General features: G+C 42.8%; 2 protein-coding genes across 2 annotated transcripts; one reads left to right on the top strand and one right to left on the bottom strand.

The window, feature by feature from the left end:
• Window positions 1–59: 59 nt before the first annotated feature.
• On the bottom strand, window positions 60–7,424 carry msh4 (mutS homolog 4). The gene is made up of 20 exons (XM_084381041.1): window positions 7,076–7,424; window positions 6,697–6,843; window positions 6,454–6,617; window positions 6,223–6,333; window positions 5,901–6,016; window positions 5,640–5,813; window positions 5,372–5,544; window positions 5,196–5,263; window positions 4,502–4,576; window positions 4,289–4,353; window positions 4,028–4,197; window positions 3,793–3,929; window positions 3,530–3,633; window positions 2,861–2,985; window positions 1,931–2,131; window positions 1,554–1,672; window positions 1,332–1,460; window positions 939–1,113; window positions 776–864; window positions 60–514 (listed from the first exon to the last, which is right to left on the bottom strand). Exons 1-20 carry the CDS (start codon window positions 7,317–7,319, stop codon window positions 317–319), a joined length of 2,784 nt encoding a protein of 927 aa, XP_084237167.1. The 5' UTR covers window positions 7,320–7,424; the 3' UTR covers window positions 60–316.
• An 865-nt stretch (window positions 7,425–8,289) lies between these two features.
• On the top strand, window positions 8,290–9,687 carry vcpkmt (valosin containing protein lysine (K) methyltransferase). Its single transcript, XM_084380632.1, has 5 exons — window positions 8,290–8,569; window positions 8,743–8,856; window positions 8,960–9,032; window positions 9,125–9,244; window positions 9,352–9,687. Exons 1-5 carry the CDS (start codon window positions 8,313–8,315, stop codon window positions 9,454–9,456), a joined length of 669 nt encoding a protein of 222 aa, XP_084236758.1. The 5' UTR covers window positions 8,290–8,312; the 3' UTR covers window positions 9,457–9,687.
• Window positions 9,688–17,311: the final 7,624 nt, after the last annotated feature.

Raw genomic sequence — 17,311 nt, 5'->3', positions numbered from 1 at the left:
TTCATACAGTATTTCTAGTACTAAACATTTCTATAGGGACTCCCAGTATATCTGTAATGTCTCCTTACCTCACCACATTACTTTTATTCTAATTTCTTATGACCTCAGGACATTCTCAAACATATATTGCTACAATATTTTACACTTCAAAAACTAGCATGCAATATTATGCTACTTTTGGTAAGGTCAAAAAGCAAACCATAACCACTGGAATTCAAATAAATCCTTTTAGCATCAAATAAGCTAAACTATAAACACAGTCTGCCTAGACGCTGATAGTGTATCACTGCCCCTCCCCACTGTAAGGCTGAGTCAGTCATTCTTCCTCTGTGTCAACGGACGCTGGCTGCCCTGCTGCCAGCAGCTCTGTCTCAAACTGCTTCTTCAGGCCCTTCAGATACATGCGTAAGCTGTCGGGGTCCAGTCTGGAGTTCCTGGCTGTCTGCAGGAGGCGGTTAGCCAGGTGGTACACAGCTCTCTGCCTCTGTGTTTCCGGATCACTGTGATGTTTGGCCTAGAGCGATAATAAACCACACCATGGGTCTTGTCTCTTTATCCAGCACTACTCTGATATAAACCAGGATTATATATGGGACAAAACAACATTTGTGCTCTGTCATGCCAGGCCACATTACAGCATTTGAGTCTCTAGGGGTCTAATATTGGTTTCTTGTAAAACAAAAGCTTGTTTTGCTTCAAATTGCTGTAAGGTACACTGGTTATGGCATCAAAGACAGCTGGACAAAAGGCAAAATCAGATCTTTATGAACCATACCAAAAGCTGCTGGCTAACTTTGGAGGCAATTGTCTTTGCCTCTTGGATTATGCTTGAAGGCAGTGCAGTCATTTCCGCTGCTATCAGACCTAGAAGAGCAAAAACAAGCTCTGTAACCATTTCATTCTAACAGAATTGTTCTTGGACGTCTCTGACTCCGTACCATAGTGTCTTTCCTCAGAGCAGCCTCGATTCAGCAAGTACGTATACACCACGCTCTCAGCACCGGTGTCACCGCTGCGCGAGTGCTGAACTTCCATGTGCTGGTTCTCCACGTTGGGATAAAGAGACTCCAGTTGGCACAGCTCAAGAAAGTGTGTGGCAAACAGGGTGAACGCCTGCGAACAGCATGGAGCAACACACACCTTAAAGATTAAAACACTGGAAATCATGCGCTGTTGCTTTATTTATTTTATCATTTTACTGTTGACAAAAGAGGTGTACCACGACAGATAATAGCAAATTAAATGCTTAACATTAAGAAAAAGAATGTGATTCATCTGGTTTTTATTTACAAAGGTGCAGCATTGCAGGACTGTATGGAGACGTACTCTACCTTAAGGCTAAGGAGGAACTCACAAACAGAGTGACAGATGCCGATCCCCTCCTCAGCACTGGTACCACGCCCCAATTCATCTATGATGATCAGGGACCTGTCACTCACGTTGTGGATTATGTAAGAGATCTTCAGGGGAGGAAATAGCAGTCAGTGTTGACTAAATGATTGTTCACGATTGTGAATGTAATTAAAGAATGTGAGCAACCCAGAAGTACACACCTCCTTCATTTCCAACATGAAGGTGGAAGAGTTGGTTTCAAAATCATCATCCACACCGATTCTGGTGAAAATTTGATCGGCGACACGGAACGAGGCATACTCAGCAGGGACAAAAGAGCCTGGAATGATAATGCTAAGGTTTCACTCAAAAATGATGTCACGTAACAGCATAGCACTGCACAGCTTTGCACTACAAATTCTAGGGTTCCCACACCTTCTTAAACATCAAATTCAAGGACTCTCTTCTTGCACAAAACATCCATATGAATTCAAACACTCTCAGTGACTACTAATGTCTATTTTCAAAAGCTTTGAAGGATTTCAAGGAGCCACGCAGACCCTGAAATTCATGTGAGCCTGACAGGTTTGCCACTGACCTATCTGAGCCATGATCTGACACAGCGCCACCTGTTTGAGGTAGGTGGATTTGCCGCTCATGTTGGGTCCAGTGATGATGACAAAGTTGCTGCCCTCAGAGATGTAGCTATTGTTCGACACAGGCTGCTGTCCAGCCATTCGCTCCAGAATGGGGTGACGACCCTGCTTGATGGCCAGAGTGTCTGTGAACTCTGGGCGCACTGGCAGACACAGCAGAAAAAAAAGCAACAATTGTAAATAACTCAGTTTGATGGTATTTTGTTTATATAATAACTCTCATGTAGTTCCATGAGATGATGCATTCAAGTACAGCTATATTGAATGAGTATTTGCCATTTTCCTTTCAAACCTGTATAGCTAGTTATTGTGATTCAGTGATTACTTATGCATGCATGTTTATGTCATATCAAAAAAGTTATGGTGTCACCTTAATTAAATGCTGACATAATGAATTGCTGGTTGGTTAACTGAATGGTGTGTCACAATATCATAAAAAATGGATTTCTGAGAGAGGTGTGTGCAGTGGTTACAGCCAGCTAGCTCCTCTGCTGGGGAGATTTGCCTCAGTAAATACAGCACACCAGTGCACACTTATGTAACAGGGGTAATTTGAGTACAAGCTGGCTGGGATGGAAGGGGGCAGGCACTCAGCACATGTCTATGGAGATACGCTTTCAGACAGCTGAGGGCCAGCGCTCACCACCCACGTGGCTGACGGGACTGGTGCTGCCCACGACCCTCTCAAAAAAAGAACTGAGGCCAGCAGAGCTGCCGGCTCTGTAGAGCTGTTCCTGGCTGTCATGTGTGACTTTGGCTGGGTGCTGCCTCATGTGCATACAGTACTCCCTCAGACAACATCAGACCTCTTCCAGGTTGATTTGACAGTTTGATTGACACAAGACTAGACACTGACAGTGATTCATACTCACCATAGTCTGAGATGGTACAGGCTTTGGCCAGTGAGAGCAGCATGTCCAGCATAGATACAGCATCAGAGAGCTTGTAAAGGCAGTGAATGTGCTCGTGGACAGTGCTTAGCAGTTGACATATCACCCTGTATGGAGACAGGTTAGATGCTGCAGGGACAAAGCACTGAGGGAAAATACCAGCTAACAAACAGCACCCTCTAGTGGACACAAATTAGTACAAAATAATCTGATCTAATTCATCTGTTAATTAGATGAAAACTAGCTTAGATAGAGAAATGTACAATGTTGCAGTGCCCCCTTTTAATGAATAAGTTGACTAATTGGCTGTCAAGGTCTTTGTCAGCTAAGAAAATCTTTTTTAGCTTTTTATCTTGGGATTAAGTCAGTCATTACAGTAAAATAATAGTCACATCTCAGACATCAAAACAATTGTTAAAGATAAGCTTTGAATTTAGCCATTTATACGTAATCATATTCATCTGTGGAATGAAAAGAATTCCAGAGAAACAATTTGACAGATTAAATCGACTAATTATTCAAAGAAAGCCCAGCAAAAAGACTCTTTAATCGAGCCCTTGTACAAAGCAATCTTTCTTTCTCTTAGTATTCATAACAAGCATACAGTACATTACTGTGAATGTTTGTACGTCATAGGATCAATCTGCTCACACATAGGACATGTGAAAGATCTCCCTCAGGGCCTCGTCACAGCGGTCATTCATCTTCATCAGATCCGCAGTAGTGAAGCTATAGTTGTTCTTTTGCTTGGTTGCCTGAGGTGGTAGATGTTAAAAACCCAGCTTTAATTTTCATTCAATGAATCAAACATTGTTCTTCACATTGTCCACAGATGTAAAGTTAACCTTTTTTTCTGCTCTTAATCTGTCTGTCAGCTTTGTGTTATCACTTTATCTGCCTTTAGTGGACTATACCTTAATAAACTCTGCGGGTAGTTTCCCTTCAGGCAAGACAACTCCCTCAAGCTTCATCTGGATGAAGAAACCTCGAGCTGTGCTGAAGCTGGTACGCATTGGCAAGCCATATCCCTCTGCCGTCTGGTTCACTAGCCCTGTGCAACACAGCGTCATTCAATAGGTTTCATTGTATAAATACTTAACAAAGACATTTAAAAACCAAAGATACTAACAGAACAGCCGGGATAAACACCTGCAATGTCGTCCACTATCTCAGTGTAAGCTCTGCGCGCAATGTCAAGGAACTCATTGATGTTGGGGCGAACAGCGTAGCACTTCTGGGTGCGCATGTTCAGGCTCCCCTTCAGGTAGGTGGTGTCATCATTAATCACCGTCTTGATCTGCTCTAGGAGGATGTCAAACCTGAGGTGGACACAACTACATACAGTGGGAGAAGCCAGTAGACAGCAACCTGAAGTCAATTTAAATCCAACATAGGCACAAATCCTATTACCTGTTGTCTTCCAGTGAGGTGCTGTATGCCTTTAGCAGGGCTGTGTTGCAGTTCTTCAACACCATCTGTTCAGAAAGGTTAATGCTTAAAGGAGTTTCTTTTTGCATATTAACTATGTTTTTTCGGGAGTAAAATGCTTTTATGCCATTCCATCCATTGCTGTGGGATGATCATGAAATCATTTCATGTATGTGAAGAGATACATATACAGACCCTTAACCGTGGCACCAGATCCAATGTGTGTTTCAGCTGAATCACATGTGTAATTTTTGCTTCAGCCACCTGAACCTGGAGGAATATAGTAACAGTACAGAAAAGAGTATGAAAAGAGAAAGACAGACCAACATTTTGCATGTAAAAACATTTTGGCATTTAGTTAGATAAAGGGACAGTTCTCACACATTGTTTTTCCTGTTACCTGTCATGTTATTTATCCATTATGACTGTTTTCGTGTACCGCCATTAATGTTTACTTCCCGCACTTTCACAAACATGAGCCTCTCCTCCATGAGTAGATGCGTGCTTCCTTCTGCACGATGACACGGTTTGTGGGTGTAGTTTGGTAGAGAGAAAATAGTTCCAACATTACGCTGTTCACTGCGAGGTTTGTGGATTATCTTCACCAACCGGGTCATGTTGTTGAATTTTTCAAATGTATTTTTTTTGTGTGTCATCTAGTTCCATTATATTTAAGAGACGGCTGGTTTCTCCAAAAAAAATAGAAGAAAAATATGTATGTTGATTTTGGGGTGAACTGTCCCTTTAAGAATTTAAACACCCACCCACCCACATGCACACACGCACACACGCGCACACACACACACACACACACACACACACACACACAAATTCACTTAATGACAAGACATTCCATTTCAAGTATGAGTAATGAAAGTGCTGTACATACTGTTTCCTGTTTCGGGATTTGGATGAGAACCGAGAGCAGCTGGTCAGTGTCAAGGAAGTGACCTATGGCTGAAGAATACAAAAAGAACAGATATTCACATTCTGTGCTGCACTCTCATCTTCAGCATACACAATGTCTGATGTGTGATTAAAAACACTTTTCTGCTTGTTTCTGACCATTCGTCAGGCCAAAGAAGAGCTCCTCGTCCTGCAGCAGCTCTTGTATGGCGTCCAAGCGTATGTTGATGGTGTCCACATCCACCAGAGGCTCCAGAATATTGGAGCGCAGTCTTCTAGCACCACCAGGTGTTTTAGTGTGGTTAAGCACCCCTAAAAGACTATGTTCGCTCCTATACACAGGTAAGCAGAGATAGACTGAATACTGGTGTGATTCTACAAGGATTACACATACAAAGATAATGCTGTCACAGTCTGGCTGCCTCACCTGTGATCTCTGTTGTTAACTACCAACTCCAAGTTAGAGGCTGATGCTGAGTCAATCATTGCCGTCTGTTCGCTCCCTTTAAAGCTCACTTTGAGTGACTTGGCAGCGTAGACAGAGTTCTGGATGAACTCTAAATATTTCAGCAAAGCAGCTGCTGCTGCTAGGCAATAATACCTGAACAAATCAAGACATCGGGTAATAAAAAAGTATATATTGTTACAGTATATCTATTTCTATACATTATTGTACTCAGTGGCGTACTTTGCTTGCACTTCCATGAGGACGGTGCCAAATTCTGGAGCACACAGCTGCTGAATGTACTCCAGTCCTTTCCTCTCGTTAAAATACTTCCTTCTGATAGCAGTGAAAGCAACGCCCTGACAAAGAAACATAATAAAAATGCACATATTACATCAACTCACAACAAGAACACAATGTACAATAGGTGGGACACACCAAACAGAAAGAAACACAGTGGTGCTTAATAAGAGTGAGTGAAGGAAATGAGTCAGCTACTTTCGGCTTTAATAGTGGGTATTTGTTCAAATGAATTTCGTGGTTTACTCCTATTCTGTACTGGTACCGGGAAGTTCTCTGTGATGAGGTTGAACAGTTTTGTCCCTTTCCCCTTCTCACTGGCTGTGTCTGGCATCAGTATTTCCAGTGGCATCAAGATGTGAATCCTGGTTATGACCTTCAGCAAAACAATACATGGCTGAGACAAGAGTTCTCTCTATTATTTTTAGATTGAGCTATGATTAACTGTCAATCAAGCCTGTAGTTTATAGCTTTAGACAATGCATGGCTGGGCTACCTTGGCATATGTCCCAGTGTCTGCAAACTGAGAGAGGACAAGCTCTGGATATTTCAAGTTGAGACTGGCCATGCCAATCTCTCCCCTGGCCAAACCGCGCCCTTCAACAAGTGCCACAATCACAGAGGCTCCGGAGGTTGAAGTCGCTGAGGAGCAACTTGTTGCTGCAAAAAAGAAAGAAATCAGAATTAGAAACACAGCCAGCCTAAGCCACGTTGACACCCACTGAAAGAGCAAAGGTACCTGAATGATCAGTCAGCGGTGTCCGTGCAGGGTGTGAGCTTGAGGACCCCAGAGTCCTTCTGAGTCCTGGTGTTCCTCCATGGCTGCGGAGTGGAGTGCTGTTGGAGGTTATCCCGCCCAACTGGAAGCTGTGATGGAGCTGACCTCCTGTATGTCAAGACAAAGTATAAGGAGAGGGTCTGTGTATTACTGCAGTGCCCTGCTCAGAGACAGTGTCCTTATCCACTGTGAAAACATTAGAGATTTGAGAATTCAATATCCAATATGTCATTGTTATATTTTAGCTAACTTCATTGTTTTGCCCCACCCCTGTTGTAAAAGGTCAAATATGCTAATGTTAGCTTAGTAGCTTAATTTGCTCTGGCTATCCATGAATTACCTGAGGCCACCCTAGGGAGTGAAGGGCCGTGGCTGGAGCTCGTACTGCCTTCATCTACAGCTTGGTGGGATGAGCAGGAGGAAGCTGATGTGGGACCATAGGAGGTAGTTTCATTAGGTCCGGTTCTGTCCATTGAGGACACCCCCCAGGTTCGTCCACATTCTGGGGTGTCACCGCCGGTTGCTACCTCCACTGTGCTGCCGCGAAACATTTTAAAACCTGGCAAAGGCAGCTGGATAGACATGCATTACCAAACTTACTTGTGCAGCTGTAAAACTCAATGGATATCCTAACTAGTTAGCTCAGAGCCGCCACGTCGAGCGTACGTAACTTTGCGCGCGAACAGATAACGTCGGTGCTTCGGCAGCGACCATCTGCGCATGTCAGTAACACTAACATGGATATAAATAGATATTTCTGCTTTAATTTGCGTCTGTATTTATTTGTCTTTGTATTAATGCAACAATTTATTTACTTTCTTATTTTTTAAATATATTTATTTATTTCTATTTTTATTTATGTATCATTTTCCCTTTGGCATTTCCCCTTATTTCTTTCCACAAATTGTATTTATTTATGTAGTCTATTTCTTTTTACTTTTCTGTTCGCATTTCTGCTTCATTATGCAAACTGTTCTTGTTAGCCTTCTGATATTGGGCACAGATGCTGATTGAAATTTTAAAGGCATTGTAAACGAATAAACATCTGAAAATGTATTTTTAGCTGTCTTCATGTCACATAAATTTAGGGTTAAACTACACAAAGCATGACTCTACTCCTTACTTGATTTGCCCCTTTTTCTTGCATCTGTCGAGGAAAAAGTAGAGACTGAACCCAGAGGTTGTTTAGTCAAGAAGATAAAGTAAGAGGGACAAAGCTGGAATAAAATAACTGATACAAATGTTTATTCTCATTATATCACAATTATAATCTGTGGGTAACTTTGAGCATGACTTTATTCTGAAAACACTTGTGAGTATATCCTTGTGGTGGAGAACGGTTGACTTGACATATCAATGAAAAATGTACTTTATATCACAAAGCTATTGTACAATACAGCTGCTTGACTTTTATTAGACCATAATCATCACACACAATAATCTATAGAATGAATAGTTGCTGAATAACCTTAATCGTTTGTTCTTGTGCAAAAATAAAGTTTCTTCTAAATGTTTAGTGTCTTTTATTCTGGAAAAGTCCTACCGGAAGTCCGCTTCTTGTTCCGGTTGCAGCCAGCATGGCGGCCGACGCGGACGACAGTCATTATTTTGTGAGAGAAATTGAGAAAAACGACGGCTGTGTCTTAAAGGTGAAGCAGTGCTACTTGGGAGATGTCGGCTGTGTTGTCTGGGATGCCGCCATTGTCCTGGCAAAATATTTAGAGACGAAGCAGTTTCATGATCCGTCCTCAGGAGTGAACGTGTGGGCTGGCAGGAGAGTAGTGGAGCTAGGAGCAGGGACAGGAGCTGTCGGTCTGATGGCAGCAACACTGGGGTGAGACAGCTTTTTAGTTTGTGTGTCCAGCTGTTAGATATGACCTGTAATATACATGTTGTAACATCAGTGTGGTTGCTCATTCTCGCTTGCTTTGCAGTGTGTGGACAACATCAGCACAGACATCCTTTAATTATTAAACAGTTCTCGTCATTGTGTGTTACACCCCTTAGAGCTCAGGTTACTGTGACAGACCTGGAGGATTTGCAGACCCTCCTGAAGGTGAACATCCAGGAAAACCAGGCACTTCTCAGTAGCGGATCAATTACTGCCAAGGTACTGCAATGGTTTGTACTTGTGTTTCTATTTGATATATTCCTGGATTTGATTGAAGTCATATATCCAAGCTGCATGCAAATGCTAACTGCTTGATTTCTTCTGTCTTTAAAGGGGTGAAGATGTGTCTGAGTTCATGCCTGCCCCACATTATATCCTTATGGCAGATTGCATCTACTACGAGCAGGTAATTTACTACAGTTCCTCACCTCTTTCAAGCTCAACACGACCCTGTATCACTGTATTTCTCTTTGTGACCTATAATTTCTTTCCACACAGTCTATTATTCCGCTGGCGGAGAGCTTGAAGCTGCTCTCCGGACCAGACACCTGCATTATTTGCTGCTATGAGCAGCGCACCGAGGGGGTCAACCCAAAGGTGGAAAGGCAGTTCTTCGAGGTGAGAACGCAACTGTGTGTTCCATTATATTAAACAATTGTGAGGAAGCTGAGATATTTTGTGTCACCTCTCAGTGAGTCATTGGGGCCTTTTGTGTTATCTTTCAGTTGCTGCAACAAAACTTCAGCTGTGAGGAGATCCCTTCGGACAAGCAAGACCCTGAGTTTAGTAGTCCAGACATCCACATCCTGCACATCCGAAGAAAAGTCTGAGTTTGTGTGGTGAAACTTGTGCGTACAGTTATCAGTGTTTTCCACCGTAAGGCTGCATGAAAATCAGATTGTGAAATAGAAGATTTAAAGTATGTGTGGAATATTCAATGTGTCTTCATTTCTGCACCTTTTTAAAACATTTTTTTAAGAAAAAATTGTTTCCGATACACCAGTTAACACTGTCCTGATGTATGATTGGAATAAAAATAAATAAAATAAAATATGAACCCATAGTGAAAATTATTTTTCATACACTACCAATCAAGCTTAGATAAAACCAGCTGTTTGAGTGTCTGTGTAATTGTAGGGCTGTGAAGGTAGATGGCAGACATGTGCAAGCACGGACATGGCAGGCTGTGGTCATCTTTGATAAAAATGAGTCGAGAGAGGTCAGAAACAGTCGAGGAAGGGACTGAACCACAGTGTTCATATAGATGAGGCTGAGGATTAGACTTGCAAATGTTTGTGATCCACTCACTGTGCTACGGTGGTTCATTAAATTAGGATAGTAGGCATAATCACATGGTAGATTGAAATTGTTGGAACACATTTATCTTTAGAGACCTTCCCACAGAAATAAACGAGCACCTACTAACAGCCCTAAATTGCTGTCTGAGTGGTTGTCACTGTAATTTGCACGATTTCCTGTAATTGTGAATGAGGCATGTCAAGTCAGTCATTGCCCATGTGGAGCACTAGGGGGCAATAGTTGTTTAAAATAAAAAAGTATTAAATTATGTGTAAATCTTGTCAGATTACTAATCTGAATGTTTATCTCTGAGATAAATATTAACATAAATTATGAAGCCTATGTTGCTACTACATTATCTGAATTTACTGCAAGTGGGAAAATAAATCAGGACCAAAATTCTTAATCCATATGCTTATCTTTATGTAGATTACCCAGTTTTTAAAACCGAAGCCAACACAGTGTAGTCCATCTCTGCTGAAAGCTTTTGCCCTCCATGCGAGGGGAATTCCGCTCCAAGCCCCAGATTAGCTGGAAGATTACGGCTCTTTTTCGAGCATAAACCATGAAGTACGCCCCACACTCCCACAGGCATGCAGGGGCCCCTCGCAGCCCTTTCATGCTGCTCTCTGTTTACACAGTGGAGCTGTAGTGTAATGAGCAGGGTGGCCTCCGACGCTCAGACCAAATAAAAATGTTAATGCTGAAGTGGACGGGGTGGGGTTCACGTCGAAGGTCCCATTAAATAAATCACTTTATGGCAGAATACGATGAACTACTTCTGATCATGCATTAATAAGATGCTCCTTGTGCTCATCCTTTCAATTCTCTCTGTATTCCCTTTACTGGGATCCAGGAGTGCAAAGCTAACCTGCTCGCCTGAAATCCGCTGATGCTGTAAAGCAGGAACATCTGTGATGGCACGGTGCCTCAGACCCATGAATATTCCTGAATTTAATGATTGGATTTTAAACAGAAACAAGCATCTCTTCATGGTCCCATTTTCAGCAGATGCATTAGCTTTGTCTGTGGAGTTAATGCACTCTAAATCACCATTTGAATACAACATTATCAACTGTTTGCTCATCTGAAAACATACTAGTACAAACACTGTCTCAGCTAATTGCTTCATTATTAACAATATCCCTACTGTGACTGCGAAAGGTTTAATATGTGTACACGATGGAGAGATATGGAGGTGTAGTTGGGCTGAATCATAGTTTGACAATCTGACCCCTGAATCCCTGTAGGCCTTGGTCGATGATACAACCTATCACAGGAGGAATAGAGTGAGATTAATTGCCTTTTTTTTCCAGCTACTATAAATTACTACACTGGCTCATATTAGATAATCACTCCCTGTGGCCGTCCTCTGCCCTCTCGCTTCTGCCTGGGGCAGCTGGACTGCTACAATCACAATCAGCCTACTATTGAGGTCTCCTTTGGCTTTGACCAGGATATGTTCAGCTAATTAATTTGACTCACAGCTGGTATTAAGTCCACGTCCCCCCAGTGTGGCGGGGACAGCACCCAGAGGGGATATTGGGAAGATTAGAGGGGCAGAGGGGCGCTCCACTATTCTGTGTCAACATCCCTCCCCCCACCCACCCCTGCACCCTGCCCACCCATCGCTCTCTCAGTCAAATCATTCAGAATCTATTCTGCAGTCTCTCTGGTGCTCTCTCCTCCTTAAATGTTAACCAAAAATAATTTTAAAAATGTAGTTATAGTCTTCTAATTAGGCTAGCACTATAGGGGAATACAGGGAGGCTCACGGTAAATGAGGACAGCCCACAGTGAAGCAGTGGCGTCTCTAATCTGTTATCATGTACACACAACAGTTGATTCTGGTGAACGTAAACAGTCATTACTGAACATGTGGCGGTATATGCTGCATGCACCAAGACAGAATGGGGGCGTCTTCTACCAACAGATGGTGCTATTAGTAGAAATAAGGCTTACCTGTGAGGAAAACCTGCAGTAAGAACAACACATCCCTGACAAGTGGATGAATAGGCCACACGGTGCACTGCCTTAACACTGTCAGCTTATTATGGTGCGATGAAGAAATTTGCTGTGGCTGCATATATGCATATATATGATTAGCTTTGGTTCATCCTCCCTGGTTGTTTCAAAACAAGAAAACATGAGGGCGCAGCACAGCGCCCCTCCAAACCAGATGGGTGGAGGAGAGCCTGACTCCATGTGGCCTGTGTGGCGCGCTCCACTCTGCTGCATCACAGCCAAGTGACACAGAAGATCCTTTGTGTCACCATCATCGTGCTGCCTGGAGCCAAGAGACACTGCTCCAGAAAGGAAGACTCATTTTCTCACTAACTATTAGGGAGTGGCTCAAGAATAGACATCAAACTGGGGCTGATTAAAAATAGAAGAAGAAGGGCTGCAGAAATGTGTGACTCCTCTGATCCTGCAAATGTGAGCACCACCACAGAGCACCCCTCTCACTTTCACATGACAAACTGAAGCCTACTGAACTTTATGCCGCACAAAGACACAACAGGCCGGGGCTCCAATCCAAAACAGAGCATGTGATTAGTGTTGTTCTGCAGCTCCAGTAATGAGGTGCAACAACTCTGATCATTTGTGGCACATTCTCTCTTTGCATTTTAAAGCAAGAGGTGGTACGGTGCCAGCAACAGGACAACCATCTTATAGAAACACAATAAGGCACACACACACACCCTGCAGGGGAAGAGGGGGAGGGCGAGGGTGCTGTTAAGACAGCTGTGCTGCAGTTGAGAGGGGACACAAATCCAGAACTGTGAGAATACTGAGAACATTTTTCCCCCCTTCTTCCATTCCTGTTAATTCTGTAATATCAGCACTGTGAGAAAAGGGTAACACTTTGTAATAAGGTACACAAAAATGTGGGTAGCTACTAAGGAACTACTTGATAATTAATCATTAATGAGTTATTACACTGTGAGTCAAGGGCTATATAGTAGATAATGAAAAGACTGGGAGGTACTGACCTTTGAGGACAACACAATTTCATACTGTTTCACTTTGTTTATATTTGGCGGACCCTGCCACCTTTCTAGCTTCAAACAGCGTTCTGGGGACCTTATTTTCCTCTGATAACAGCTTGTTTATTCAGTTATGGAAAAAATAAATATCACTGAGTTTGTATTATTACCTCATTAATATTGTTAATATTGAAATTCTGGATTTGAATTTCTTCTCCAAAACTACATAGTGCTCCTTCAGTTCACAATCATTATAATGTTTTTAAGGAAAAGAGATACTTTTATATGCACCTTTATACAAGCTCTGTAGACTTTTTAATGATTTGTCGACATAAAAATAAAAAAGTCACAGATAATTATGAACTAATCATTACCAAATGATTCATTAATATGATGATTATTTACTACATTGTCTTTGGATCACAGTTATTCAGGAAGTACTCATTAAGGATTCATAAATTAGCAGGTGGTTCTGATTCACTCCCTACTCGCTCCTCAGTAACTACTCACATTTTTGTGTACCTTATTGTAAAGCGTTACCAGAAAAAGTCTGAATTTTAAGGATTGAAATGATAAGATATGACAATGATGCGACACAAACATGTATAACTCCCGTCTTTGCAGGCCGTCTTTAGGTTGAAAACTGTTATAATAAACTTTGTGTATAAGAGGGATTGACTGTAATGCGGTATCAGTAAAAATGTAACAGTGTATTGATCCCGTGCTTGAAAACACCACAGGTTTCATCGTGACTTGACTGCCTGTGACTGCTGTCCCTACAGCATTTTAGTGCAATGATGTATTTGTCATCATTAGGATGTGTGGCAGCCCAGCACGAAGGGGAGAGTTGCAGAAGGGAGGGGAGCAGCATGCCTGTGTGTGTGTGTAGCGTTTCCCTGAGTCATTACCTCTCACTACTCTGAATCTGGACTGTGTGTAAGAGTGTAAGCAGCAGCGCCTGACTTGCCAAAGATCTGAGATTTCCTCCCAGGCCCCCAAACTGTTGTCTAATCCAGACGCACTGTCACCCGAAACACTGACTCCTCTGTAATTACAGCGATCTTGTCAGATACACAGATGTAGTCAGTCGTGGAGTGTGACAGTGGTGTTGGCAAGCAGCTGAAGGAAGCCTTTGAGGTTGCTTTGCATGGATCTTCATCATTCTGTCAGCCAGTGTGTGCGTGTGTGTGGAGGCTGTGAGTGAATACATGTGGCTGGTGGATACTGATGCTGGGTGAAAGACTCCTGACTTAAAGTGTGTCTGTGAGTGTCGAGGAGGTTATGTAAAAGCCAAATAAGAGGCGCCACATGGCAGAGGTCAGTGGTCTGTGTACTGCATGAATGAGCCATGGGTCAAAACAATTGATTTCATTTTGCTTCAGAAACAGATGCACTTCGCTTTCTGTGCCTTGCAGCTAAGAGACTGCAGCACCATCTATAACGCCTGCTCCCCCCACCTCCTTCTCCTACACTGCTTACATCTAAAGGCAAGACTCTCTCAGCTATGATCCCCTTTACACTCTCTGTGATACAGCTGGAAAAACACAGCACACGAGTCCAGGGACAAACTGGTCCACAGTCTCACACAGCTGCGCTAAACATCCTGCAATTCTCAAGAGGAGCCATGTGGACAAATTTCAGGTTTTCACATAATGGAATATAAATAGAAGCCCTGAGGCTCAGAAAATGTAATGGGTCTTAGATTGGATGGTTTTTAAAGTGGAAAAACAAACATGATTATAGGCCAGCGAAACTGTACCAACACAACTGTATGCTTAGTGCCTTAAATTATGTAGTTAATGCTTGTATGAGCACTTGATCTTTCCATTAAAAAACAAATTGGTTATGTCATGTGGACTTTCAACGCTTCATAACAATTTTCTGGTTCTCTGAATTTGTAATTTCACCACAGCAAGTAACCTTCAGCTGCAGATATGAATGGAATGTGTTTTGGACCTGTGCCCAGAGTGCACCTTGGACTACACAGCCTCACATTTTCAACTTTATTTAGCAGGTCTATAACGCAGCAGAGCCCCTGTTAAAAAACCATAACATTCATGAGCAGAACACCTGCAGTCAAAACAAACCCACACCTGCAATATAGAAGGATTTGTGTATGTAAAAGGCAACCAGGGGTTTGCATGTGAGCATGGCATTCAAGAACGTTAACCTCAGCAGGAAACCTGAAACAACTTCTAGCCACTTCCGGACCTGTTTTCTGAGCTCTGCGTGAGTTCATTATTCGGCAGCTCACTCGAGGAGGACTTAAACAGAGGACAGAGAGAAATTTCATAACCAAAGAAGCTGTTTTACTGTCCTTGGGGAGCCGCTGACCTAAGCTCAGAATAGGTGTTTCCTCCTACATTTGGCAGATAAAATAAACCTCTTTAATGACGGTCTTCGAGAATGTCTTGTGTCTGCATGTACACAAATCCTACAGTGATTATTCAGCCGGGTGTGGCTGTTTAACTGTGGGCCAGCACTGAGCCACAGATGACTATTTTCACAACCCACGGTCAGATTAGTATCGTGTCAGAGCTACCTGCGTACATGTTACTGTGCAGCTGGAGCTGAGAGGAAGTGAAGACAAGTGAGGAAGACAAACCACACCCCTGAAAACCACAAACACAACTCAGGCTATAGGCGTGTCAGGAGTGCAGCTGTAACACAACTCACCACAGCTATTCTGGAGCTGTTTTAAATCTTTGTCAAGTTGACTAATGAAGGGCAGAGTTGTCAGTGCAACAAAGGGGGGGAAAATGTGGGTTTCAACTTTGCAGAACTTTGCTCTCTTTCGATTTCTTCCCACTCTTCCTCTTTCCATGAAAGACAGAGGAAATGACTGGAAACTTGCGGCACAGTCAGCCACCTATGTGATACCAAAAACACCAGGCCTAACTGGCAGAGGTCCCATCAGGCCGTTGCCATAGCAACTGCACCAACAAACAAGCTCGCTGGGCGCCTAAGACATATCTGTCACACGCATTCTTGTGCAAACCAGTGGAAGCATTTAAGTCATGAATTACACCACCAGTGAGATATGAACCACGTGCTCCAGATCAACCTGTTGAACACAATCATGTTCTACCCACACCTTTGCCAACCAGACTGAAACTTAAGACCAATTACACTCATTAATGAGCTTCCTTCCATGACCTGAAACCCATTCCTAACCTTTCCTCTCAGGAAGTGCAAGGAATTCCAGCTGAGCACAGAGGGACTTGACCGACGGGCCAGGAGGTCTCATCTTTACAGAGGAGGGAGGTCATAAACCTTGCCTACAGTCTCTGTCCTTGCCCCAAGGGCTCCAGTGTTACCAATAAAGCTGTGAAGATCATATGGTTGTAATGAAGTGGTGGGAACCAGAGTGGCCATTACAGCCCAATTAAACTGCCATCAGCGTCTAATAGAGGCCCTTGACCGAGCCCTTACTGAAAGCAAGTATTTACAAATACCCTCAGAGGCTCGGATGCCTTTCACTTGCATTGTGGCTGATAATTTCAATTACTGATCCTTTTCTTTTGATGGAGCGTTTAAATCACGACTGCAGGAGGTGTGTGGGTTGTGTGAAACATCTTCTGTAGCAGTGGAGTCATATCTATCTGTGTCACCTGACCTGTCTGACGGAAACCTCTGTGGTGCTAAAGCAAACATCCTGAGGCCTCTACAGCAACTTGCTAAGCATTAGGTTTTTTTTCCACACAGCAAATGCCACCAGCCAAACGTCTCTGGATGCCCAAGGATACAGTGGCCGAGTGTCAGTGAACGCTGCAAATACTTTACTTGTGTTCTTGCAAGAGGGAGTGTGCATCCTATTCTTGTAAATGCAAAGAAAAAATGCAAACTCTGTGCTTTCTTGAGCGGCTGCCATAGTGCCAGTTTTTATGTGGATGTGTGCAACACTGGCAAAGACACAGTGCCCTTCAGTGTGCCGAGTGGAAAAATCCTTCAAAATCTGCAGAATAATACTAAGTAATCTTTTGTAGCCCTAAACACAGTAGTCAGACCATTTGTCACCATCAATCCTGTCTTTGTCAGGAGTGAAAACACACTCTTGTTAATCAGCTTTTGAAACATTCCTCCACAGTGGTGTCTGTCTCAGACTTTGAACTAACGAATTCAACTTTAAAAGGAGTGCTTTTTGCAATTAAAATGTGATGTAGTTATACACACTCAAGCTCGGAAGAAATGACTGTTCAGCCACAGCAAGGATTAAATGAGGTCAGTATTTTAGCAGAGTAGAAAAGGGGAATAATACAAATTCCCTTCCAAATTTCACAATTCCTTCCCTTGCTAGCAGGTATTGACATTTTATCATGTTGGAAACTCTGTAGATCAGATGGAGATCACATAGCAAGATTATATGAATACACACAGACTACAGTGGTATTGTTACAAC

This window comes from Pagrus pagrus (genome assembly GCF_965226575.1).
Source record: "Pagrus pagrus genome assembly, chromosome: 18".
Classification (NCBI taxonomy): domain Eukaryota; kingdom Metazoa; phylum Chordata; class Actinopteri; order Spariformes; family Sparidae; genus Pagrus; species Pagrus pagrus.
Note: the sequence above shows the minus strand (reverse complement) of the source record. Positions and strands in the feature narration are given on the sequence as shown.